Source organism: Pelophylax lessonae (genome assembly GCF_965119305.1).
Source record: "Pelophylax lessonae genome assembly, chromosome: 2".
Taxonomy (NCBI): Eukaryota; Metazoa; Chordata; class Amphibia; order Anura; family Ranidae; genus Pelophylax; species Pelophylax lessonae.
The window spans coordinates 106,576,369-106,603,181 of NC_138769.1; the positions used below are offsets into that span (position 1 = coordinate 106,576,369).

The following is a 26,813-nucleotide window of genomic DNA, read 5'->3' on the forward strand; positions in this document are numbered from 1 at the left end:
CCAGAATCGGATCGCATGGGTGTTCACACATTTGCAATCCGATTCATGTCCAAACTGACAGTCTGGACTAGTATATGCAAACTGATCTCGTGGTGTCGTTAACTTTGTATTAACACCCCCAGCGATTTGCATATGGCAGTGTGAACTGCCTGCGAGTCGAGTGCGATGCGGAACTCAGTGGATTCTCAGGGTTCCCGCATTGCATATGTGTGAACCGGCATTTAAAAGCAAGAAAAAAAATGGACCCTTTAAGGCAGTTGGGAGAAAGCGACGTATAGCGTTGCTCCGGTCCTCCGTGGCCATAGAGTTGAGTAAGGGCAAGATGGCCCTCAGCGGGTCCGGCGGCCATGATTGCCACCAGACACTCGCGATCGCTCCCCATGGAGACAGCTGTTCTGTCAGTAATGAACACAGGGATCCTGTGTTCTTCTTATTTAGGAACATAGGTTTCTGTGTTCATTCAGCAAGCCCATCCCCCACACAGAAAGCACCCCCTGGGCTCACACTTAACTGTTTGATCGCTGCTGTTGTTAACCCCTTTCCTACCAGTGCCATTAGTACAGTAACTGTGCATATTCTAGCACTAATTACTGTAGTAATGTCGCTAGTTCCCCCCAAAAGTGTCAAAAATGTCAGGTGTCTGATCTGTCTGCTGCAATGTCGCAGTCCCGCTAAAAATCGCTGATCGCCACCATTACTAGTAAAAAAAAAAAAAAAAAGACCTAATTCTTTCCGCTAGTTTGTAGATGCGATAACTTTTGCGCAAACCAATCAATATACACCTATTGGGATTTTCTTTACCAATAATATGTAGCAGAATACATATTGGCCTAAAAAGATGAAAAAATTTGATTTTTAATTTTTTTTTTTTTATTGGGAATGTTTTATAGCAGAAAGTAAAAAATATTGCTTTCTCTTTCGTTCATTAATGGACACAGCTCCTGATTCTTCTTAACCATTGGGTTATACTGCCCCCTACAGGAGTAGGACACTAGGCAGGAAAAAGCTTGACTACGCCTATGGGCAGTCCCAGGGTGTATACACCCACTCTCAGCTATAGGCACTCAGTTTAGTCAGGAGTAAGGACCTAGTTCCTTGCTGGGATCTCTGGTCCCGGCAATTTTTTTCCTTTTAAATAGATTTTTGCCCTTTTTTATTATTTTGTTCCTGTGAGAACTACAATCAGCAGCTCCTCGCTAGGTCGTTCGTGACATAGCCCCCACTGGACAGGGGCTGGCCTGCGAGTTAAATGTTTTGCGAGGGCGCATACAAACTGGCTTCAGCCTGAGTTGCAGCGTTTCCTCCTGGCCGACAGCACCTACATTACGATGGAGCGGTGTCCTGTCCGGAGCGGTGCCCACCCTGTTCCTGGTGTGGTAAGTAGCTGTCCCCCTGCTACCCCTGGAGGGTTTTGGGGTTGACTTGGGTCCCTCCCTGGAATGGTCAGACCCCCGGGTTCCCATCCCTTCCCCACCAGCCCCTCTAAACTTGTGGGTTTTTTTTTATTGGGTGAGGTTATGAGTTGGCTTTGCCACATGTTGGTTGTAGTTGCTGCTGACCGTTTTTTTTTTTTTCTCCCCTGGTGCACAACGAGGGGTTGAGCAGTGTTAACTGCCACCTGAGAGTTGGTGACTAGGGTAGAGATGTCCTCTGGGCTCCCTGCCGCGGTTGTTGGGCTAGGCGAGCGGATGTTTTACCATCCGTGTGTACAGGCCGCACGCTGTGGGATCCGGACAAAAGTTTAGGGCGTGCCTTTGTGGCCTACTCATCAGAACCTATGTGAAGCGGCCCCTGAGAGGATGGCTGAAGCCACTGCCTCCTGTTTGGGCATCCACCTTCCCCTTTGCTGGCTCTGGGTGGTCGGCTCCACTGAGGCTCGCGTCCTGGTGGCCGAGTCAGGCGCTGCCATTGGGGGGCGACCCCAGTGCGTGTAGCTAAAACCCCCACTCTTCCTTTTGGTATCTGTCGGGCTGTGGATCCGTGCATTTACGGCTGGGCCTCCACAAAAATTTAGTGTGGCGCTGTGGGGGCACTTCATTTTTAGTGACAGTCTTTCCGCAATTATTGTGTGGGCAAGGGTACCCTGCCTGTGTGTTCGCGTCACTGTGGGTGGCTCCCTTTAATGGGGCTATGTCCTATTATTTCTATGGAGGGCGACCCTCTTGTTTTTTGCGGGGTCCAATAGGTGTTCCATTTGTGGACCCTTGGCCAGTGGCCCCTTTGCGGGATCGCAGTTGGCAACCTCCCCTGATTGTTATGTTTCGGCATGAGCTTAGTGTATAGCGACCCTACTGGGTCTGCGTCCACGCACCCTGAGTGCTCAGATAGTGAGGATGATTCATTTGCTCCTCTAGCCGCCCATGAAAAGGCGCTGATGGATGCACGGTTTGTGTCAGTGCATGAAAATTTAAAAATGGAGGTTGCGGCTGATGCCTCGTCGGAGGCACCGGTTCCTATTGGTACCCACAGGCCCTCCAAAGCAGCGAAGGTGTTCCTCTTTCTGCTTACTTTGACAACATTGTCACAAAACAGTGGGGTTGTCCAAAACACAGTGGTTGCTAAGCGTTTTGTGCTTGCAGTATCCTTATGAGGATTAACTGTGTTCAAGGTGGACCGTCCCACCTGTAGTGGACTTGCCGGTTTCCAGGTCAAATTGAGTTGCCTTCATCCCGATTGAGGAGTCCTCGGCCTTTACAGGTCAAGCTAATAGGAGGACAGATGCTCTGGCCCGCCATATGTGCGCTGTGGCTGATTCGGCAATTAGATCGGTAATTACAATTGCCATGGTGTCACAAACTCTGACTGAGTGGGCTAAGCTTTTACGCCGGGACCTGGAGGGGAACAGCTTCCCCCTGTCTTTGCGGAGCTGGCGCACCAGTTGGTCCAGGGGCTACAGTTTGTCTGTGATTCCTCTTTGGATGTCTCCTTTTGATTTCTGGGCTGTCTGTATCCGCAGTGGTCCTTCGGCGTATTATCTGGCTGAAATGCTGGTCTGCAGATCAGCCTTATTTGATCTCCCATTTGTGGGGGATGCCTGGTTGGAGCTTCCTTGGATGGCATTGCTAAGGGTCTCACAGGGGGGGAAGAGTACTCTTCTTTCGCAGGTTACCAATGGCAAGGAGCCCCATCGTAGACGTGGGACATTCTCCTTGGCTCCTAAGCCGCCTCTTCGTCTCTGTGTCTCAAGACAAGGATCGAAAGTCAGGGCCTCCATCAGAGGTTCCAAGAGGATCTGGTCTGGCAAGGCACAAGAGGGCCCTTCCAGACCTGAGGACAAGGCTGCCTCTGCATGAAGGGGTGCCCTCACCCGTATCTGGGTTTGGGGGTTGACTTCTCTGGTTTCCAGATCCATTGACCTCCCTGGTACAGGACAAGTGGGTCCACAAAGTTATTCGGTCAGGCTACGAGATTGAGTTCGGTCTTGTCCCCCTGAAAGGTTTTTTCCTTCCAACCGGCACTTGTCCCCTGATCGCGTACGGCAGGGGTGTCCAAACTATGGCCCTGCAGCTGTTCAGTAACTGCAATTCCCATGAGGCATTGTAAATCTCCAACATTCACAGACATAACTAGGCATGATGGGAATTGTAGTTCCTGAACAACTGGAGGGCAATAGTTTGGACAACCCTGGCTTACGGGATCCCTTTGGGGGCACTGCAAGACTTGTTACTTCAAGGGGTGATTGTTCTGGTTCTGACTTCGGAACATTTTCAGGGGTTTTTACTCAAACCTCTTTACAGTGGCCAGGAAGGAAGGCATGGTATGTCCAATTCTGGACCTCAAGGTGCTAAACTGCTTTGTGCGAGTACAGAAGTTCTGCATGGAGTCCACTCACACGGTAGTGGCGTCCCTACATCTTGGGGATTTATTCTTGCTTCTATCGACATCAAGGACACCTACCCACACATTCTAATATGTGGCGGTCGCCAGCGCTTCCTCCATTTAGCCATGGACGAGGAACATTATCAGTTTGTGGCGTTGGCTTTTGGTCTCACCCCTGCTCTTCGGGTCTCTACAGGAGTGTTATGGCCCTGGTGCTGGCATTGTTTGGGGATTGCGGTACTGGGATGGACCACTGGAGATTGCTCTGTGAACTCTGAGGGAGTTTGGTGGGATCCTGAACATTCAGGAGTCTGCTTTGGTTCTGTCCACAAAAAACTGGACTATTTGGGTCTGACTCTGGACTCAGCCTCAGCCAGAATGTTTCTTCCACTGGAAAAACTCCAGACATTGCAGGAGGCAATTCAGCTTCTGCTGTTCAGCAGGCGGTCATCCCTCCGTGCTTGCATGCGCGTGCCACTGATGGTGTCCACCCTTGAGGTGGTCTATTTGCATAGTTTCACCACATGATCTCTGCAAAAGAGATTCTGGTGAAATGGGTCAAGGGTTCACGGTCTCTAGAGGTGGCTTTGTTCGCCGGCGCTTCGACAGGGAAAATCCTTCCCCCCTGTACTAGACGATTGTTACCACGGATGCCAGTCTGTATGGGTGGGGAGGCATCCTCAGCACAGACATGCTCAGGGGTTCTGGACTTTGGCAGAGCCCAGACTGCCGATTAGTGTACTGGAACTCTGAGCATTCAGACTTTGTCTGGCTCATTGGACAATTTGTCTTCAGGAGTGTCCAGTACAAACTAGTTCGGACAATGCCACGGCCGTGGTCTATGTAAATCACCAAGGGGGCACAAGTAGTGTCTTGGCGGCTCAGTATGTAGCCGGCATTATAAGGTGGGCGGACTGATTGTTCCAACCCTCTCAAACTTCTGCCATGACTCCTATGCAGGATTCAGGCAGAAGGGATTCCGGTCATTCTAGTGGCTCCAGACTGGCCTCGTCGGTCTTGGTATGCCGATTTTGGTACGGCTGGTCACCAATGCTCCTTGGGGACTTCCTCTCAGGGAGGATCTGCTGTCCCCAGGAACAATCTCCTATCCTGCTTTACAGTCGCTTGCTTTAACGGCTTGGCTGTTGAATGCCAGGTGCTAAAGGATGGAGTTTTTTTAAAAAAATGGTGGTTCCTACACTGTAAAAAGTTAGGAAATCTGCCTCTAGGAAGATCTACCATCGTATGTGGAAGATGTAAATTGCGTGGTGTGAGTCTCTTGGGGGGGTTCATCCTCGCTCCTGCTCAGTGAATCGGATCTTAACCTTCAAGGTGGGGGGGGGGGCGGGGGTGTTGAACATAAATTGGTCTTGAGTACTATCAAGGGCCAGGTTTCAGGTTTTGGCGGTCTTTTTTCAACGGCCTTTGGCAACAAACTCCCTGGTGCATACCTTTTCTTTAGGGTGGGTGTCTGACATTTGGTTCCTTTAGTGCAGGCTTCATTGCCGCCCTGGAATCCTAATGTGGTGCTTTCAGCTCTACTGAAGCCTCTCTTTGAAAATATTCAGGAGGTTTCCCTGCTTACTCTGCCCCAGAACCTGGCCTTCTTTGGAGGCTATCACCTCTGCATGCAGGGTGTCGAAACTGACAGCGTTATCCTGTCGTTCACCTTATGCTGATTCACAAGTATAAGGTGGTGCTTTGCTTCTGTTGGTCATTCCTTCCTAAAGTGGTCTCCGACTGTCATTTTAATGAAGACACTGTGTTGCCTTCTCTGTGTCCCAGGCCTAAACATCTGAAGGAAATTGCCTTGCATGTCTTGGATGTGGTCCAGGCAATTAGGGTGTACCTGGCAGCTACAGAGTCTTTAAGGAAGTCAGACTCTCACTCACTGTGCTCACGGACGGACCTCAAAAAAGGGTCGTCAGCTTCTTTTGCAACCGTTTCCAGATGGATCAGACAGACAGTGGTTCAGACCTATTGCATCAGGGGTCAGGTTCCTCCTTTTCCTGTCAAGGCGCACTCTACTAGGGCGCTTAGTGTCTCCTGGGCTTTCCGTCATCAAGCGTCAGTGGCGCAGGTTTGCAAGGTGGCCACCTGATCGTTGGTGCACACTTTTACAAAGTTTTGTAAAGTGGATGTATTGGCATCTGTGGTTTTGCTGGCTGCTGTTTAAGAGGACCTCTTTAAGGGTGTATTGTTTTTCAGGTGAGCTCCAGTAGTTTATGGTTGAGCTCCGTGTTACCTGCTTGGCTAAGGTTAGCCTTGGGAATTTTTTTCTGCTATTTTCCTACCCCTCATGTTTAACACTGCTTTTGGACGTCCCAATGGTTAAGAAGAATTAGGAGCTGTGTCTGTGAATGAACGAAAGAGAAAATGGGATTTTTGACTTACCGTAAACTCCATTTCTCTGATGTTCATTGACGGACATAGCACCCACCCCTCTGTGGAGTTGGCTTTCTTCTGACATTGCTTGTGACAAGACTGCGTGCCTATAGCTGAGAGAGGGAGTATACCCCCTGCGACTGCCCATAGGCATAGTCCAACTTTTTCCTGCTTAGTGTCCTACTCCTGTAGGGGGCAGCATAACCCAATGGTTAAGAAGAATCAGGAGCTGTGTCCATCAATAAACATTTGAGAAATGGATTTTACGGTGTCAAAAACCCAATTTTTTTTCAGAATTGTCGCTCTTTTTTTGTTTATAGCACAAAAAATTAAATTGCACAGGTGATCAAATACCACCAAAGTAAAGCTCTATTTGTGGGGAAAAAATAACTTTTATTTGGGTACAGCGTTGCACGACCACGCAATTGTCAAAGTAGCGAAGTGCCATATCGCAAAAAAAGACCTGGTCATTCAGGGGAGAAAACCTTCCAGTCCAGAAGGGGTTAAAGTGAAACTTTACTCTTAACAACTTGATAAAAAAATATTGTTCTTTAGCAAGGAACATGCATTCCACATTATTAATTATGCTACCAAAATTAGTGTGTGCTGAAAATTGCCTCCAGCGTTGCTCCTGTTTCTTCTTGCTGGAGGCTGCCATTTTACTGAAGCCCCTAGCCCCTGAACAGCAGTACATCTTTAGACTGTAAGCAGATCGGCTTCTACAAATTTGGCACAGTGCCGAAATAGAGAGTAACTGAGCATTTGCAGAGCAGGGTGAGACCGTGTATTGCTGGATTTTAAAAGGTATATACACTTATTTTAAATGTTTTACAAAGCTTTATCTGCAAAATGGGCCAGCCTGAAGTGATCTAGCAGGACCTGATTTTTGACTAAAAGTTCTACTTTATTTGACCCAACCTCATCTTTATATTTTACCAAAAACTAGATAATATGTGTTTGTGTGCACTAAAACTGCATTTAATGTACTTTGTAATGAAAATATGGATTTGCCAAATAGTTGTTCTGATACTGTGATATAAAAGGGTTAAAGCCACCAGATTCTGAGCACAGAAATAATTCACATAGATGCAGTCACCTTCTCTAGACTAACTACCATTTGATGGCATTCATCTTTACATAATACATCCTTTTGTTCTGTTTTTTTGTAAACTGCTGGACTACTGCACATTTTCTACAGAATATCTAGTTGCTATTTTGTATGACCAGTTGGCATTTTAATCAGGTTACAAAAGTCAGTCTTTTCTCAAGAATATTACACATTTATTGGATTGTTGTGTTATTTTAAACACTTTAATCTCTTTTAACAGATAGATATTTTGATATGGCTCTAAAGAAGCTTCCGAAGTGTGACCTTCCGGATGACATCAGAAAGTAAGTATTGCGAGGTGTTGGGCAATTAGGAGACATAATAAAAAGGAAATGACTCGTACTTTTTCAGTTGCCATCCACAAACCGAACAACATATTGTGCTTGAAGTATAGGAAATGAAGCCTTTATGTATTCAGGTTCTGTTGTGTTTCTTTGAATGAAACAGCATGTGAAATATATGAAAAGTCTAATACCAGGATCAGAGTAATACCTTAACTGGTTTTAAGGCTGAAGGTTATTTGCCTTCATGCATTCTATGCATGAAGGTAGGAAACCGCCTGTGTTCTGATCCTCCCCCAAGTACTTCCCTGAACCCCCTTTCAATCCAGCGATGTGAACGGGAACCTTGACTGCCCTGGGTCTCTCTCTTCTTATTGATTGACACAGCGGCGGTAGCCATTGGCCATCGTCAATCTCAGCCAATGAGGAGGGGGACGGGGCTAAGCCGCGGCTCTGTTTCTTATGGACGCATAGAGCTGGGCTTGGGAGTAAGCACACACTAGTGCCCCTATAGCAAGTGGCTTAATAGAGGCACTGGTCGAGGGGGAGGAGCCAGAAGCGCAGACGGGGAACCCTAGAAGTGAAGGGATGGGGCTGCTCTGTGCAAAACCATTATACAGAGCAGGTGAGTGTGCATGTTTGTTATCTTTTTAGAAACTAAACCAGACTTTTAATATCACTTTAAGAATAAAGACTGGGGTGAGTAAAAATAGAAAAATTGCCCAGGCTATTAGGAGCAAAAATGCCCATAGGTTTGTGGTCAGTGGGTTAAAAGAATTCCCCTATGTTGATGTTCAGCAGGAAAAAAAAATTCCCCGACTTTAGTGGTCATCGAGAGTAAAAAAAAAATGCCCCTGCTTCAGTGATCACTAGGAGTAAAGGCCCGTACACACGATAAGAAAATCTGAAGGGAAATTTCGTCTGACGACTTTCGACAGCCGACTCCGACTTTTCGGCCGTAAAACTCCTGATGTGCAGGCTATAAAATTTTGATCATCCGTCAACACAACATCCGATTTTCGTCTCATTAGTACAGTTTTTGACGGAAAAAAATCTTAAGAGCAAGACTAGGCATGCTCAGAGACGAAAGAACACATACAAAACAATCCAACACATGACATCACTTCTGAAGTAGAATTCTGTTGTACGGGAAAATTCGTAATGAAAATAACCTCTTCACTTTTCACATCAGACTAGCATGCCACAAAAAACGTACGACAGATCGTTCGATAAACTGAACGTGTGTACGGGGCTTAAGACTCCCCTTGTGCTTTAGTACCAATGAGAATAATAAAAGGATCCTTCCAGTCATGAGTGCTAGCTAGGTGGATAATAGAAGACTCCCCAGGCATTTATGAATTTAAAAACAACCCTCTCTGGGCATTCATGTCAGCAAGAATACTGAGTGAATGTGAGTAATGAAAGGGGTCATAAAAACGAGTTTGTTTTTATATCGTTTAAAGATCTAATTTTTATTGAGAATTGGTTTGATTGCTGCTGTAGTAGTAATTCTTGGACGGAGAAGAAGAGTTTTTTTCCTGAAAGTTTAAGCCCTGGTTCACACTTATGCGTTGCGGGAAACGCAGCAAATCCTGTTTGTTTCCCGCATGGCATTGCAATTGCACGGCATCTATACGATCTGCTGTGGGTGTCAATGTTCTCTTAATGACACCCTGAAACACCCATGCGATGTGATTCAAGTGTAAGAGAAAAAAGGTTCCTGCACCATTTTAGTGTGGATGCAATGCGATTTCAGCCACGCAAAATGTATGGCTGAAATTCCACCCCACAGACATTGCATGTGATGTGCACAGGAATGTAACACAGTAAATGGTCTTGTGTAGAACCAACAACTAATCATTATCTAATCATTATTTTGTGTCTGTTTTCTTCCTAGTATTTCCTGCAAGAAATGTGTTGTGGTTGGGAATGGTGGAGTGCTTCGAAACAGCACATTAGGCAAGAAAATTGATAGCTATGATGTAATAATAAGGTATAGTGACACTGTGTGTCTTTTCTCATTCTCTCTGTACATTTAGTGAAGTTTGAACATGTTGGGGGTCACCTCAGGCCAGTGTGACATTTAATAACTTTTTTCCTCTCTTTTAGTAGATTTGCATGGCTTCATCCTGCATATGCCTCCAATATACTGGTTTTGTATTCCCTGACTGATGTCACAGTAGTCTAAGTGAAAATGTTACAATTAAGATAATATAACCATTTATATCTTTACAATTCATCAACATGTGCTTTTTATCTTTCGATTGGTGAAATCCCTGATTCATAACTCTATATCCAGAAACATATCCATCATTGGTCAAAGAATTTTGCCATTCTACAGACTTTTCAACCTGATCAGCTAGTAATCTCTTTGAGGCATCTGCTTAGCCATTTTTTGTCTGTCCCTATATCCACCTGCAGGATATAGTCGAAAGTAGAAAAGTTGCATTTGACCACATCTATTAAAGAGGTTGTAAACCCATACAACTTTTTTTTTGCAACCTGTAAGAAAAACACATAATGAGCTAGTATGCATCGCATACTAGCTCATTATGAAATACTTACCTTAGAACGAGCCCCCACCTTGCTGCCCGCTTACCTGTATGACGGGAGACATGTCCAGTCACCCGTCTTCCCGGGATCGCGGCATCCGGCCATCTGATTGGCCGGAGCCACGGTGACGTCACTCCAGTGCACGCGCGCGGGAGCCGACAGTCACGGCACTGGGGTCTGAAGAAACGGCACCAGCGGCCGTTCCTTCAGAGCGCATGCGCCAGTGACGTCACTGGCTGCATGTAAGGTAAATATCTCCTAAACGGTACATGTTTAGGAGATATTTACAGTACCTATAGGTAAACCTTATCATAGGCTTACCTATAGGTAAAAGTGTCAGAGGAGGGTTTACTTCCTCTTTAACATTTGCAGTTGTTTTACAACCTTTTCCTGTCTTCAGTGAAATCTTAAGTTTTTTTGGCTCAAAACATGCAGGTCTTTCACCTGTTGACTGTCAAGGACATGTCCTACATATCATGGCACGCAAGGTTAAAGATGAGCTCCAGCCTTACCCTCAGTCTTGCAGTTGGACAGACTTCTCGCCTGTACTGTAAGAGCTTCTCACAGTGTGCATATTGAAGCCACAGTAAGTCATGTACTTGCCTCATTTCCTGGATGAAAGATATCCAGTATGAAACAGCCATTTTTCTAATATCTCCACTGTTCCTGGCCCACTTATTTAATTTATTGGATTTAAGTTATTTCAGACATTAAATGTAGGTGTTACTTAGGGTGGTGTGGTACAGTTGGGCAAAAAAGTATTTAGTCAGCCACCAATTGTGCAAGTTCTCCCACTTAAAAAGATGAGAGAGAGGCCTGTAATTTTCATCATAGGTACACTTCAACTATGAGAAACAGAATGGGGGGAAGAATACAGGAAATCACAATGTAGGATTTCAAATGAATTAATTAGTAAATTCCTCGGTAAAATAAGTATTTAGTCACCTACAAACAAGCAAGATTTCTGGCTCTCACAGACCTGTGACTTCTTCTTTAAATGGCTCCTCTGTCCTCCACTCGTTACCTGTATTAATGGCACCTATTTGAACTTATCAGTATAAAAGACACCTGTCCACAACCTCAGTCACACTCCAAACTCCACTATGGCCAAGACCAAAGAGCTGCCGAAGGACACCAGAAACAAAATTGTAGACCTGTACCAGGCTAGGAAGGCTGAATCTACAATAGGCATGCAGCTTGGTGTGAAGAAATCAACTGTGGGAGCAATTATTAGAAAATGGAAGACCTACAAGACCACTGATAAACTCCCTCGATTTCAGGCTCCACGCAAGAGCTCACGCCATGGGGTCAAAATTATCACAAGAATGGTGAGCAAAAATCCCAGAACCACATGGGGAGAACCTAGTGAATGACCTGCAGAGAGCTGGGACCAAAGTAACAAAGGCTACCATCAGTAACACACTATGCCACCAGGGACTCAAATGGCGCAGTGCCAGACGTGTCCCCCTGCCTAAGCCAGTACATGTCCTGGCCCATCTGAAGTTTGCTAGAGAGCATTTGGATGATCCAGAAGAGGATTCGGACAATGTCATATGGTCAGATGAAACCAAAGTAGAACTTTTTGGTAAAAACTCAACTCGTCGTGTTTGGAGAAAGAAATGCTTAGTTGCATCCAAAGAACACCATACCTACTGTGAAGCATGAGGGGTGGAAACATCATACTTTGGGGCTGTTTTTCTGCAAACGGACCAGGATGACTGACCCGTGCAAAGGAAAGAATGAATGGGGCCATGTATCATGAGATTTTGAGTGAAAACCTCCTTCCATCAGCAAGGGCATTGAAGATGAAACATGGCTGGGTCTTTCAGCATGACAATGATCCCAAACACACCAGCCAGGCAACCAAGGAGTGGCTTCGTAAGAAGCATTTCAAGGTCCTGGAGTGGCCTAGCCAGTCACCAGATCTCATCCATAGAAAACCTTTGGAGGGAGTTGAAAGTCTGTTTTGCCCAGCGACAGCCCCAAAACATCACTGCTCTAGAGGAGATCTGTATGGCATGCAGGAATGGGCAAAATACCAGCAACAGTGTGTGAAAACCTTGTAAAGATTTACAGAAAACGTTTGACCTCTGTCATTGCCAACAAAGGGTATATAACAAAGTATTGAGATTAACTTTTGTTATTGACCAAATACTTATTTTTCCACTTTGCAAATAAATTCTTTAAAAATCAGACAATGTGATTTTCTGGATTTTTTTTCTCATTTTGTCTCTCGTAGTTGAAGTATACCTATTATGAAAACTACTGCCCTTTCTAATCTTTTTAAGTGGGAGAACTTGCACAATTGGTGGCTGACTAAATACTTTTTTGCCCAACTGTATGCACTACCACTTCTCCAGACTGACATTCACCTATTAAAGCATTTATATCTGCTTAACTCCCCCCAAGGGCTAGCCAACGGCTTGCATCAGGTTAATTGGGGAAAGGTGCCTGGAAAGGGAAAATATAAACCGGTTTATTAAACTTCAACCTTGAAAAAACTCATGGCTGCAACACCAGCTGTAAATTATTATTATTTTCATTATACAGAATGTATATAGCACAAATAATTACGCTGTTGATATCATAAGATCACTTATACACCCCAAAAACACCCCCAAAAGTAAAAGACTCAATCCCCTGTCAACTCCTGGGGACATTTTTTTTTATCCCAATGGAGCTGTGATAGGGGGCAGCTTCTTGTCAGTTCTTTCCCCATATATTCACACACTAGGGGGCAAAGTTACTGAAGATGCTCGGCAGGCAAAGTAATTATTTTCGATTATATTATTTAAGATTTGACATTTCTGAATGCCTTTGAAATTTGACCCAGCATGCTGGGCTCAGTTGATGGCACTACTTCATTCCTCCATATCTTTGTTTGGGAGTCTTCCTATAGCCGTGGCCAAAAGTTTTGAGAATGACATGGATAATAATTTTCACAAAGTCTGCTGCCTACGTTTTTTATGAAGGCAATTTGCATATACTCCAGAATACTATGGAGAGTGATCAGATGAATTGCAATTAATTGCAAAGTCCCTTTTTTCCATGAAAATTAACTTAATATTTAAAAAAAAAAAAAATCTTTCCACTGCATTTGTGAACAAGGCTTTAGGGCATCCAAGAAAGTCCAGCAACTGGCAGGACTGTCTCCTACAGTTGAGACTTTACAGTTGGGTAAAGTCATTTTCTCTTATGAATCCCCTTTCTAAATGTTTTGGGCATCTGGAAAAAAACCTTGTCCGGAGAAGAAAAGGTGAGCGCTACCATCAGTCCTGTGTCATGCCAACAGTAAAGCATCCTGAGACCATTTATGTGTGGGGTTGCTTCTCAGCCAAGCTAGGGGGCTCACTCACAATTTTGCCTAAGAACACAGCCATTAATAAAGAATGGTACATAAACATCCTCCGAGAGCAACTTCTCCCAACCATCCAAGAACAGTTTGGTTATGAGCAATGCCTTTTCCAGCATGATGAAGCACCTTGCCATAAGGGAAAAGTGCTAAGTGACTTTGGGAACAAAACATCAACATTTTGGGTCCATTGCCAGAAAACTCCCCAGACCTTAATCCCATTGAGAACTTGTGGTCAATCCTTTAGAGGCGGGTGAACAAAATAACCCCCACAATTTCTGACAAACTCCGAACATTGATTATGTAGGATTGGGCTGTCAGTCAGAATGTGGCCCAGTAGTAGATTAACAGCGTGCCAGGGCTAATTGCAGAGGTCTTGAAAACATGCAAATATTGACTCTTTGCATAAACGTAATGTAATTGTCAATAAAAGCCTTTGACACCCATGAAATGCTTGTAATTCTACTTCAGTATACCATAGTAACATCTGACAAATAGATCTAAAAGCAGCAGATCTTGTGAAAATAATATTTGTGTCCTTCTCAAAACTTTTGGTCACGGCTGTACAGTCTGAGTATAAAATGTAGGTCAGCTTGCTACTGCCTTTAAATTTTTTGGTTTGTCATCCTCTGAATAAGTTGCAACTCTTTTAACTAACAAATTAACTTTAAGCAAACCGCTACAATTTCTTTGGAAGGCCTATATTTGTTTCACCTGCCATTGGATGTATGATTTTGTATTGGGATCCTGGCGCCCCTGAAAACAGTAGAGCTAGATTCTTGACTTCATTGTAATTAAAGCTGTAGAGTCCTATTTGACCCAGGTGTTGCCCTTGGCGCTTTTGTGTGCATTTTACAGGGACAGAATTTTAGGGCACCTAAGATACCTTTTTATAAACTATTTAATGCTTTTCAAAATACATATACTAGAATTATTTGGAATATTTTTATTCACATCTTATTTTTACTTTGTTAGAATGAATGATGGCCCTGTCCTAGGATATGAAGAAGATGTTGGGCAAAGGACTACTTTTCGGCTTTGTTACCCAGAGTCCATTTTCTCAGATAGCTCGCACTATGATCCAAACACCACTGTGGTACTCATGATGTTCAAACCGCATGATGTTAAATGGCTGTCAGAATTACTCTTTCAACGAAGAGTGGTAAGTGTGCAATACTTTATATTGTTTGCAGCCTAATTATAAGTGATTCATCTGTTTTGGGACAATATTAATGGGATTGGTTATTTAAAAAAAAGTGACATTTTGGTAGGTGGCCTTATCTGAACTAGCAGTGACTCCACGTGCTTCTTCTGTCAAACTCACATCTCTGGAACCAGTACCTTATAGTAATAAGAGGAAAAACAAAAAAAAAAAAGATGCAGATTTTTTTTTTTTTTTTAAAGAATTGCTTGTGTTGTGTTAGTGAGCTTGAAATTGGTTAAAAATTGGTAAGGAAACAATGGTAGGCCATAGTAGGCATCTCTGGCTGTCTGCACTGCAGTTTATCAATCCTATTTATTATTATGGTAGCCCTAAACAATTTACCCCCCTTTATTTGTAGTACAAATATTAAATGCACTAAAAAATATATATCATAGGATCAAATGGTTGTTTTCACCCTTGTATTTGTGGTGCTTAACTGCTTTATAAATTGTATTTCTTTGAATTGTGCATCATTGATTTGCTTATAAGACATATCTTTTATGTGATGTGCATATATGTGTAAAATCAGATAAGTCCATATAAGCTCTGGAATATTACATTTAAAAGAGCACAGTCAATCCGTAAAGTTAGTTAAATGTCTTCTTGTCTTATAGTGATGTATCTCTCAACAAATGTCATATTTTCTTAAAACCCTTACTCTGTAAACCCCATACAATCATACATGGTGCACATTTCTTTTCTGCAACCATATGTTGCAGAAAATACATTTGCTTGATTACCCCATAAACACAGACAGAGTTGACAGGGGAATACCTCCTACTGAATCGTATTCTCCCAGTGGACAGGTGGGGGAAGCTGTCCCCGCTGGGAGAAGACAGTGATTGTTTCTAGTGGCTATACCAGCCTTTAGCGATATTTGCATGTAAGACCTGACAGGCTGGTTGTACCCAAGTTGTTCAATCAACTTGGTACATTCAGCCTTCACATACATATCTGAATCTGGGACATTTCTTGCTGAACCTGCCGAGATTTCGATCAGTCTATGGCCGGCCTTTCTTTAGATCTGCTACTCTGCTTGCCCTCATTACAATGTGCCCCTTGTACTTCTGAGTGAGTACAGGCTTTGTGCGAATCCCTCTGAGTTCTGTCTATTCTTCTACTTCCACCTATGCCCCCAGGGCGCTGTGTGAGGAAGAGGCGCTCATTTGGCTGCCTCTCTCAAAGTAGCCCACTCCAGCTGAAAAACATTTCAGCAGTGCATAGCAGTGTTTTGTAGTGTCAATTCCATATAGTCACTAGTTAACCCTAGCTCTGTTTAAAGAAGTAATTTGAAATCCTTAATTTAAAAAAGATGGATTTTCCTGCCTCATTTTCCTCGTTACTCACTTATATGCTTTCTCCTGTACTCTTCTTAGTGTGCATTTATTGCAATCCATTGTAGGCAGGGAAACCCAGAGGCTCCTGTGCAGAAATCTCCCCTAAAAAATCCTGAGCGAGGCAAGGCAGTTTATAATCCTACTTGCTCCACTCACCCAAAACTGGTACTTCACTGCCCCTTTCGGTGTAAAATCTAAACCCCGTGCTGTAAAAGCGCTAATTGGCCACACACTAGGAATAATAAGTACAGCTTTAAAGCTGCTGACACCTCACCTTATGGACTTGGGAACATGGCCATTAAACTTAATCCTTTGTACAGTTTGAATTTCTTTGATCCTGTAAGTTGAGAACATCATTATTAAGTATTGGAAATACAGAATTTCCTAGAGCATATTTGAGGAGTGTTGCAAAGGTGGTCATATTTATCCAGAATAGGAGCCAGGCAGTTCGGTGTATTAGTTTTTATTTATTCATGATAGTACTTTGACATTTAAAAGCCTAGCAGAAAGGTTAGTAGAATGAAAAGAAAAACTGCTGCACTAGAACAGGCCTTTTGCTAGTTATGAATATTTTTCAGATGGAAGCATTTATACACAGAAGATGATGAACTCTAAAATGTTTCTCTCTGCATTTATACACCGAAGATGATGAGCTCTAAAATGTTTCCCTCTTGTTAAGGACTTAAGTGTATAGTAGTGACAAGTACCTTTTGCAACTGCAAAATATCCCCCAGCTTCCTAATTCAAGGGATAGTATGAAAGTGTTTTTTTTTTTTTTTTGGAGTAGGTACTAGCTGTGCTATGATAGTGTCCCTGTAGTGAGTAAGTAGATTGCCAACATAACCAAAAATCATGCATATGAGAGGTAGTTCTGCATAGAGGGCAGAAAGGAAGTAGGTTAATTTGTCAGCAAATCATGGAGTGGGAGACATTAAATAGTGTAAATCATAGCAAGGTGTTTATTTCGTATCATGTGAATATTCACTACCGTGCAGTGTACAAGTAGGTTGTAACCAGTATAATACAAGAAACAAGACAAACAAACATTATACATGAAATAACAGGGTACCGGCCGGTGCACAAAAAATGTTAGGGAATCAGGGGGAAGGAGACGATAATAATGAAGTGATGCTACAGAAGGTCTGTATGTAGAATGTTTCTCCTAATTGGGTAAGTGCCCCCTGGTTGACTCCTGTGGAGGTTGGGGCTCTTCCGGTATAGCTGGAAAAATGTTTTTCAAAAATAATAGTATCCAAGACAATGTTAATCATGGGGCGTGGGTGACAGTAATAGTCAATCGGTTAGGGAGATAGCATAGAAGAATCCGGATGGGTATCCACCATGGTATGAGCAATAGTGCCTGGATGGAGATGCTGGGATGTGGGTGAGCAGGGTTCGCTGCCAGGAGATCTTAAATGCAAATCGTCTATACCGCATCCGGTGGTTTATGGGGACTAGGCAGAGTAAAGGGTATAACCTATTTCTCTGACGGCTGCTGGGAACATGATCAAATAATAATTGGGAAATACTGCGGGAGCCCTGGAAAAAAAAAATATATAAAAGGCTCAGGATTTTCTATACAGTATATTAGGCACATTGCTGATGCAATGTTTAACCCCTTTGTGGCCAGAGCTCATTGAGGCCTAGTTGCCCAGACTGCAATTGGCAAATTTAGCAGTTTCAGTATAAATCCATTACCTTTTCATTACTTGACTTATTTGCCTACATAAAGTGTTTTTTCTTATTTTAAATTGTATAATTAGTTGTTTTATATTTAACATTGTGATTCTAACCCCCTGCTTATTTCACTGTGCACAGCCTCATCTGCAGGATGGAGAGGTCTGTTAGATAAACCTTAAGCCTACTTGGATTGCCGTAATTAGTCAGTCTGAGACCTGGGGCAGGCAGTGGCAACGTGCACTAATAATTTACAGGTGAAGCATAGATTAACATTTTCCCAACTCAGGTTGATCAAATGCTGTTTGTCTAGCAGGACTGTTTGACAGAAGCTGGCCTAACAATCCTCTTCTGTTGAACAGACAGGCCTACACACAGAACAAAATTTCAATACATGTATGCCTTAGCTTTAGAAAGAACACAATGCATGCAGTTTGATCCTAAGGGAGCTTACTGCTGCTTTCTGTGTGAGATCATTCTGAATCCCCTTATTTCCCATTCCTGTTACTGTGTTAAGCCCTGTACACATAAGCCGAATGTCAGGGGACATCGGCCGGTTCAAAAAGAAACCATCTGCCATTCTGCCCATGTGTATGCCACCCTGTCCGTTTGGGCGGCTTCTGTCCAACAAGCATGCTGGAAAACTAGCAGCCGACCAACTCCCAATCAGCGCTCTCAGCCAATTGCGGAAAGCGCTGATCAGTGTTCTGGCGGGGGGGGGGGGGCGTCCCCCTGTCAGAACACAACAGCTCAGCAGGGGAGATCCCTGTACTCTGACCGAAGCTGATAGTTTTTTCAGTTTAACCCGCTGGGTTGAATGAAAAAAACTCAAGTGTGTACCAGGCTTTACTTTGCACCATTGTCTGAAGGATAGCAGGATGTGAGCTCAGTGATTGAAAGTCATAAGGGACGGGGAAAAGTATAAAGTAAAAGTAAAACACACATCTTTGCCCTCGGTTGTGACCCTTGAGTCAGTTCTATGATCACATTATACACTTTAATTTTATAGCATTAGCATTGCAATAGCAGTACAAACAATACTTCTTTTTTGACAATCCAATATAAGCTTCCTTGAAAAATCTCCTTTCTTTTTGTGAGTGCTGCCTACTGTATCTACTGTCTCTTTCCATATCCTCCTGGATTCTCTCTGAATATTTTGCAGCTCCTTATCTGCTGTTTTGCTTTGAATTTCTAAAGATTACATACCACATGGTACCTTGCTGCCTGCCTAAAACTCCTTCTTCTCTCAGCACTGCTGTAACTCATATGTCAGGCTCAGCAGTGCCTAGTGAATATGTGTCACAGAATTCAAGAAAGTAAATGTGTGGCGATATTCACAAAGTAAGTTTACAAACTTTAATATAGTTGAATTTAATAGAAGTGGGCTGGAAATAATTCAAATACAATGTGGAAATTGGGGAGGAAAATTTGGGACTTTATATGAGACTCGTGACCAACAGAGTCTCCATCCCTATATGCAATAAGACGAAAGGACAAACATAAAATTGGGGTTTTATATGAGGTGTGACCAGCTAGTGTGTAGTAATAGAACTACATAAAAGAGAAGAATCGAGTATATTGTAAAATAGTAGGTTTATTGAAGATCTATAGACCAGTAATGAAAATCCATAGACACATATAAATATAAAACCAATATTGTTGAATATGTAACCCATGGAATGGGAATAATACAAATGTAGGTCTAAATAAAACCATAACGATGGTACTAGGTAATACAATATTATCATGGTAATAAATATTGATAAAATACAAAATAGAAAATAGATCTGGTCATGAAACAGTTGATAGCATATAATAGGCTTGTAATCATAGGATTGCCTGTATGGAACTCAACGCGTTTCGTGAAAAAATGAATTCACTTCATTAGGAGTTAATTAATTTACTTCATCCTCCTTGGTTTATCCACTTTTAATTAGGTGGTCTTATGTACTGCCATATGCTCAGTACTTGCTTCACTCTACTGGGTTTTGGCTTCTTCGTGATCTCACCCAAACCTCACTCCTGTAGCAATCCTGATTTTACTTATCATATTTACTTATACAGTCTTCGCCACTTTTATAGGTATAGACCCTTATGGCAAGTGGGAGTTTTTGGCGTTCCTCTATTGGAGAGCCGTTCTCTACACTTTTAACTCCACATGCCTGCCTGATGAACGCGGGCCTCGCTCCCTCAGTTCCCAGGCTGGACATACCCCTGGATGATATGTAACCCCTAGAAACAATTGACACTTGATTGTAAGTTAGACCTTTGATAGGTTGTTGAGGCCTTGTGCCTATTGGATATATACTGTTGTTCATGAATGTACATCTCTCCTAGATACTTGAAATATGCCTACTCCTGATAAACTGAATGAATTTTTTTCAGGAAACGCGTTGAGTTCCATACAGGCAATCCTATGATTACAAGCTTATTATATGCTCTCAACTGTTTCATGACCGTATCTATTTTTTTTTTGTATTTTATCAGTATTTATTATTATGATAATATTGTATTACCTTGTACCATTGTTATGGTTTTATTTAGACCTACATTTGTATTATTCCAAATTCCATGGGTTACATATTTAACAATATTGGTTTTATATATATGATATATAAAGTCGCGCTAAATATAAATAAATTAGAAAAATATCAGATGTCCTTTAGTGAGTCCATAAAAATTAAATAGTGACGTGAAGATACAAGAAATTTTCAGGTGAAGATTCCTGATGGTATTGTGCTTACCAGAAAGCCAAATATAAATAGCAGGAAATCAAGGTCAGGATATCTTGATTCCTTTAGCCAACAAAAGCCCTTATGATGTAGTGATGGAGACTCCCAAAAGGTTCAGATGCATTCAATTCATAAAATGAGAAAAAAGAACGCAATAGCGTGAAACCAAACAACAAGGGGAAAAATAGAAAATAAGATGCACTCACAAATAAAAGTGCAATGCCTTCACCAGTGAGTAAACACCAATAAGTGAATCAAGCACATGCAGGTACTCCTTACCAAAAAATATAAAATAAGTGCTCATTGAAAAATGCCAAGAGGTTGCTGACAGACAAAAGGCTACTGAATCCACCACCAATATCAGCGCTTCTTACCAGATCTCTGGAGGTTATGCGCATATAACATATGTTCTGATGTTGGACATAAAACTCCAAAGGGCATAGGAAATTCAGTTGGCTCCAAAGATGCGCTCAAGATATTGACACCCAGGCGTATATCACTGTTTATGGGGCCAATATGCCTTTACCAGGCTTTGCATCTGTTCAGACCTGCCAATCCTAAACAAATCAGCGGCTAATGAGAGAAAGCCCAGCTACCGACTCATCTTTCCCAGGCCTGGGTGTCAATATCATGAGCACAACTTTGGAGCCAGCTGAATTTCCTATGCCCTTTGGAGTTTTATGTCCCACATCAGAACATATGTTATAGGTGCATAACCTCCGGGGATCTGGTAAGAAGCGCTGATATTGGTGGTGGATTCAGTAGTCTTTTGTCTGTCAGCAACCTCTTGCCATTTTTTTAATGTGCACTTATTTTATATTTTTTGGTACGGAGTACCTGCAGGGGCTTGATTCATTTATTGGTGTTTACTCACTGGTGAAGGCATTGCACTTTTATTTGTGAGTGCATCTTATTTTCTATTTTTCCTGAAGGCGTCTGAACCTTTTGGGAGTCTCCATCACTACATCATAAGGGCTTTCGTTGGTTAAAGGCATCAAGATATCCTGAACTTGATTTCCTGCTATTTATATTTGGCTTTCTGGTAAGCACAATACCATCAGGAATCTTCACCTGAAAATTTCTTGTATCTTCACGTCACTATTTAATTTTTATGGACTCACTAAAGGACATTTGATATTTTTCTCATTTATTTATATTTAGCGCGACTTTATATATATATAGATATATATATATATATATATATATATATATATATATATATATATATATATATATATATACAGTAAAACCTTGGTTTGAGAGTAACTTGGTTTGAGAGCGCTTTGCAAGACAAGCAAATTTTTTAAATAAATTTTGACTTGATATACAAGCGATGTCTTGATATACAAGTAGCGTCATGTATAAAAAAAAGAAGAGAGGAGCCTCTAAAGTGTAGCAATATGAAGGTTCAATATTTAGCATCTCACATGGTTGATGATTAAAACAGGCACATCTAAGTATGCAGGCATCTGGGGTAAAGCTGTCCACATAGACCATCCTCCGCACTGACATCTTCATCATCCCTTCCACGCTGCACTCCATGAGTGATTCAAAGCCTCACGTTCAGATCACTCTACTGCAGGCTATTCTTCCTGGTCAGGATTGCAGACTGACAGTGGTGAGAGCTGGTGGTTCAGAAGATGGTCTATGTGGACAGCTTTACCCCGGATGCCTGCATACTTAGGTGTGCCTCTTTAATCATCAACCATGTGAGTTGCTAAATGTTGAACCTTCATTAAATGTAACCATATTGCTACACTTAGAGGTGCCTCTCATCTCTCTTATATTCTGTAGCTCTGCTAGATTTTGCTTCTAATCCCCTTGGGAAGGCTGCATATTGTGGATGGACATTTTATGGTTACACAACCTATCACATTGCTATAATCTTTGTATATAGACTATAAACTGAAGGACTTGTGGAACGAATCATCTGAGTTTCTATTATTTCTTATGGGGAAATTCGCTTTGATATAAGAGTGCTTTGGATTACAAGCATGTTTCCAGAACGAATTATGCTCGCAATCCAAAGTTTTACTGTATATATATATACACACACATTGTTTTGGGTGCGGTCACACTTGAAGCTGCTGCTTATTTTTTATTTGCACTAGCGCGGTTACTACACATTTTATATATATGAGTCTATGGATTTTCATTACTGGTCTATAGATCTTCAATAAACCTACTATTTTACTATATACTCGTTTCTTCTCTTTTACAGTATGTAGTTCTATTACTACACACTAGCTAGTCACACCTCATATAAAGTCCCAATTTTATGTTTGTCCTTTTGTCACAATGTGGAAATTAATATATAATATTTTGACCATAGATATTTTATTTATTTACAGTTGCTTATATAGCACTGTCAATTTAGGCAGAGCTTTACATATTTATTATACATTCACATCCGTCCCTGTTCTCAAGGAGCTCACATTTATACATATACATACTAGGGTCAATTTAGACAGGAGCCAATTAAAACATATTCAACAGGCAATTAAAGTGCATGTATATGGGCAGTACAGTGGCTAAGATACACTTTAATTGCCTGTTGAATAGGTTTTATATTTTTTGTTGATACATCCTTTAATAATTGTAATATTGCTTCAGTTGTAGTATGCTAGGTACCTAAACTTTCAGAGCAAGAGCGCCTTTTTTTTCCCCAAGATTTTTTGCCTGCTATAAAAACTTCTATAGAGAGTTGTGGTTGCCTGTGCTAGCTTATTTTTAGCACAACGGTTGAAGCATGGTTTATTCTGCAAATTAGACCTTAGTGACGTTTTATCGACCCACATCATATATCTCATGGTTAAAGTTATCTGTGGCAGGAAGCCACAAGCAGCATCTAAAACATTTTATTATCTCTGTGACATTTTGACATGTACATTTATCTGTAGAAATTATTTTTTGTACAAAGACATTAGCTGAACTCTTAGCAAGTTAGTCAGCGCTCCGCTGACATGCAGATAGCAAACAACTAATAGTAAAATTCAAAGTCCATAGGAGATATGAGATGGTAAAAGTAAATTAGCTGGATATACAATTCACCAGTGTCCAACACCAGCAGTCCCCGGCAGTTCCTATGTAAGGTCTGGGAATATCTCATGAAAATGCATTAGGAAAGAGATCAGCAGGGGTTAAAAGTAACTCAAATTTAATGCAGAGTAACTTACATGGAAAATCCCAAGGTCTGGTGTACAGGGTGGGTGCAGTGAACAAAGCAAGCTGAAAGCAATCTGGATGGACTGGTAGAGCCGCAGAACACATAGTTTGGACCCGCAGATCAGAGTCTGGACCCGCTGTAGGAAATGGAAACCAGCGGCATCTCCAGCGAACACACACGCCACTGTCAGGGAACTAGGAAGGAGCAAGGGGTGGGCCGAGACCCCGCCTCCATCAGGCAAACTTGCCCCTGGGTCACAAAGCACCTTAAATGCTAATAGCATGGCTCTTTTGGATCAATTTTAAAACAAGGATGGGCAGAGTCAGCTAAACAGTGTGTCATCCACACTAGTAGGCAATACAGGTAAAACTAAGACCAGCTGCTTGGATCGAAAGCCAATCGGGATAATTTAAAATGAAGGAAAGGAGGAGGAAAAAAAAAGTTTAACAAAGCCAAAGAATTAAAAATGCTACATAAAGCTGTAGAAAAAGAGGTTCAAAAAAGCTCCAGCCCATCCAGTCAGATATGTATGGTGTATAAATATATATGTAACATAGGTATAAATATATTTACAAATACAACTACAGTAAACCCCCGCTCCATCGCGGTTCAGTTTTTGTGGTCCCGGTATATTGCGTTTTTTTTTGTAATGTTATTTTACTATATAAATCATTAAAAATGAAATATTTTTGTCTTTTCCATAGCTCTTGCTATGTCTCTCAGTATCTTTTATGTGTTTAAATGAGTTTCTATTGTTTTAAAAGTGTGTTTAAAGACCTTAAAATGCTTTTACATGTACAGTGACAGTAAAAAAAAACATGCCTACAATGCATTTTAATAGGGTTTTTCTATTTTCACTTTTCGCGGCTGGGTCCGGAACGTAACCCCCGCAATGGAGGGGGGTTTACTGTATAGCAAATTAATTTGATAAAAAGTAAATCATGAAATTAATTAAAAACAAAATGTATACACTGCACAATAAGATCACCCGGAATAATAGAATTTGGTATGGAAACATGTATGAATAAAAACATATGACATTTTTAAAAATTTAAAATGGAATGGAAATAATATCAAAATAAGAAGATGGTTACATGATTAGGTTGAAAAAAGACACCCAACTAGTTCAACCAATTAAAAAAAAAAAAAAAAAAAAACAAGGTAGCTGAGAAGCCGGTCTGTTATGGGACTTAACATCATACGCTGACAGGATTTCCATTGAACATGCACTTTATTCTAAATGTGTTTTAAATGATGCAATACATTTTAAAATGTTACTTCACTATGAGGCACTCTCTCGTATATGTATGATCGTGTAGCTGCATTTATCGTGTTTTAGAGGAGGAGTATAGAGGAACCAAAGGGACCCTTTAGGTGGATTTATGATTGATCATACATTGCACATATCCTTTCTGCTGCAGGTGAGCATCCATTGCACACAGATGTCTGTTTTTCTGGTGGATGGATTTCAGCCAGAGTTCTATGTTCTCTAATTAGGAAGCACTGCACTAATTGCTTTAAAGTCACCTTGCCGCATGAGGATACTACTAAGAAACACTTTATTATTCTACAGATTTACAGACTTTTTTTGGACTCCCTGACCCTGGCTTTCATCTTTATATTTGTTTGTCATTTTGTCATAATTTTACACATTTAGTTTGCCACATAGGTATTTGTCATCACAGTTTGATGTTACCTGAACTTGAACTTATTTCTGATGATCATTATGGTTCTTATATTTATTATTATGAATACTGCACCACTTTCTTTGGTATGAAACGTATGCTTAGCAAGTTCTAGGAGTGCTTGTAACTGGTGGGAGCAGCAATTCACTTAGCACTTTAGTTATTTTACATCACCCATAGCAGCACACCTTTTCTACTTTTATCAATCCTATACCTACAGTTGATTCAGAGGCGAAAAACCCCAGCAAAGCATGATCTAATTTGCAACATCAGGGGAAAAAATTATTTCCTGATCCCCCGAGAGGCAGTCAGATTTTCCCTGGATCAACTTTAATAATGTTAGTACCAAGTTATATTAGGTAAACCTAGGAAAGAATCCAGGCCCTTTTTAAAGCAGTCTATCTTCCTGACAGTTGGGTTATGCTGCCCTCTACAGGAGTAGGACACTAGGCAGGAAAAAGCTTGACTACGCTTATGGGGCAGTCCCAGGGGGTATACTCCCACTCTCAGATATCAGGAGTAAGGACCTATTTTCTTGCTGGGATCTCTGGTCCTGGCAATTTTTTTATTATTTTTTTCCTATCTTTGTTATTTTGTTCCTGTGAGAATCTACTATCAAGTGCCGGACTGGGCGACGAGCTGGATAATCTAGATCCATAGGATCCCCCCAGTCTTGCCAGTGAACGTGCGTAGGCCTCAGCTCCATGCTAGGTCGGCCGCGATATAGCCTGCCCTCCTGCCAGGGCCCCCCTTCCTGCTGGAATTGTGTTCGGTGCTCCTGGGGTTACCCATTTTCTTGGGGCCTTTTGTGCTGGATCGGTAGCAATGTTTGTGTAGGTTCAGCGGCCATATTTGTGGAGCTATGTGGGCAGTTGGAGCCCCTCCTCATCCCTTAATGTCGACTCCTTGGTGCTTGGCGTGCAGTTTGTCTGGTGCTGTAAGTGCCTGATCGGTGGTGGTGAATCTTTTTATGGGATTTTCTCTCCCTCTCTCTGCTATAGCAGTAGTGGTGCTCTGTTCTGGACCCTGTTGCACCACCAGCGCGGTGGGGGTGTCTCTAGCAGTGTTATACACTTTTTTTGTGTGGGTCCCCCTCTTCACTAATGGAGTCACTGGAGCACATTTCCCCACCTGACCCCTTTTCAGAGGCTGCCGCTCCCTCCGTGTCCTATGCATCCCTGACTGCACTGACTGCGGTCCTGGAGTCCTTAGTGTCCAAAGTGGATTTGCTCCTGGGAAAACAAGCTAGCAAAAAGCGTTCCCCCGCCTTCACCTGCTTCATCTGTCTCATCTGATCCTGATTTTGATTCCGCCGCTGCGGATTCGGGTTACCCTTCTGGGTTTACGTCCACACGCCCTGCATGCTCAGATAATGAGGATGATTGCTCTGCTCCTCTAGCCGAGCATGATAGGGCGCTGGTGGATGCGCTGATTGTGTCAGTACGTGAAGCTTTAAAGATGGAAGATGCAGCTAACGCTGCGTCAGAGGCACTGGTTCTTTTTGGTACCCACAG

At 42.1% G+C, this 26,813-nt stretch overlaps 1 protein-coding gene across 2 annotated transcripts in view; it reads left to right on the top strand.

Annotated features, from left to right (window-relative positions):
* The window catches only part of ST3GAL6 (ST3 beta-galactoside alpha-2,3-sialyltransferase 6), a 323,183-nt gene that overhangs the window by 268,403 nt on the left and 27,967 nt on the right, over window positions 1–26,813 (top strand). For both annotated transcript variants that reach the window (XM_082245491.1, XM_082245492.1), the window contains 3 exons: window positions 7,537–7,596; window positions 9,491–9,586; window positions 14,474–14,660. In XM_082245491.1, the coding sequence (XP_082101617.1) occupies window positions 7,537–7,596; window positions 9,491–9,586; window positions 14,474–14,660 (343 nt within the window). The remainder of the gene's footprint in view (window positions 1–7,536; window positions 7,597–9,490; window positions 9,587–14,473; window positions 14,661–26,813) is intronic.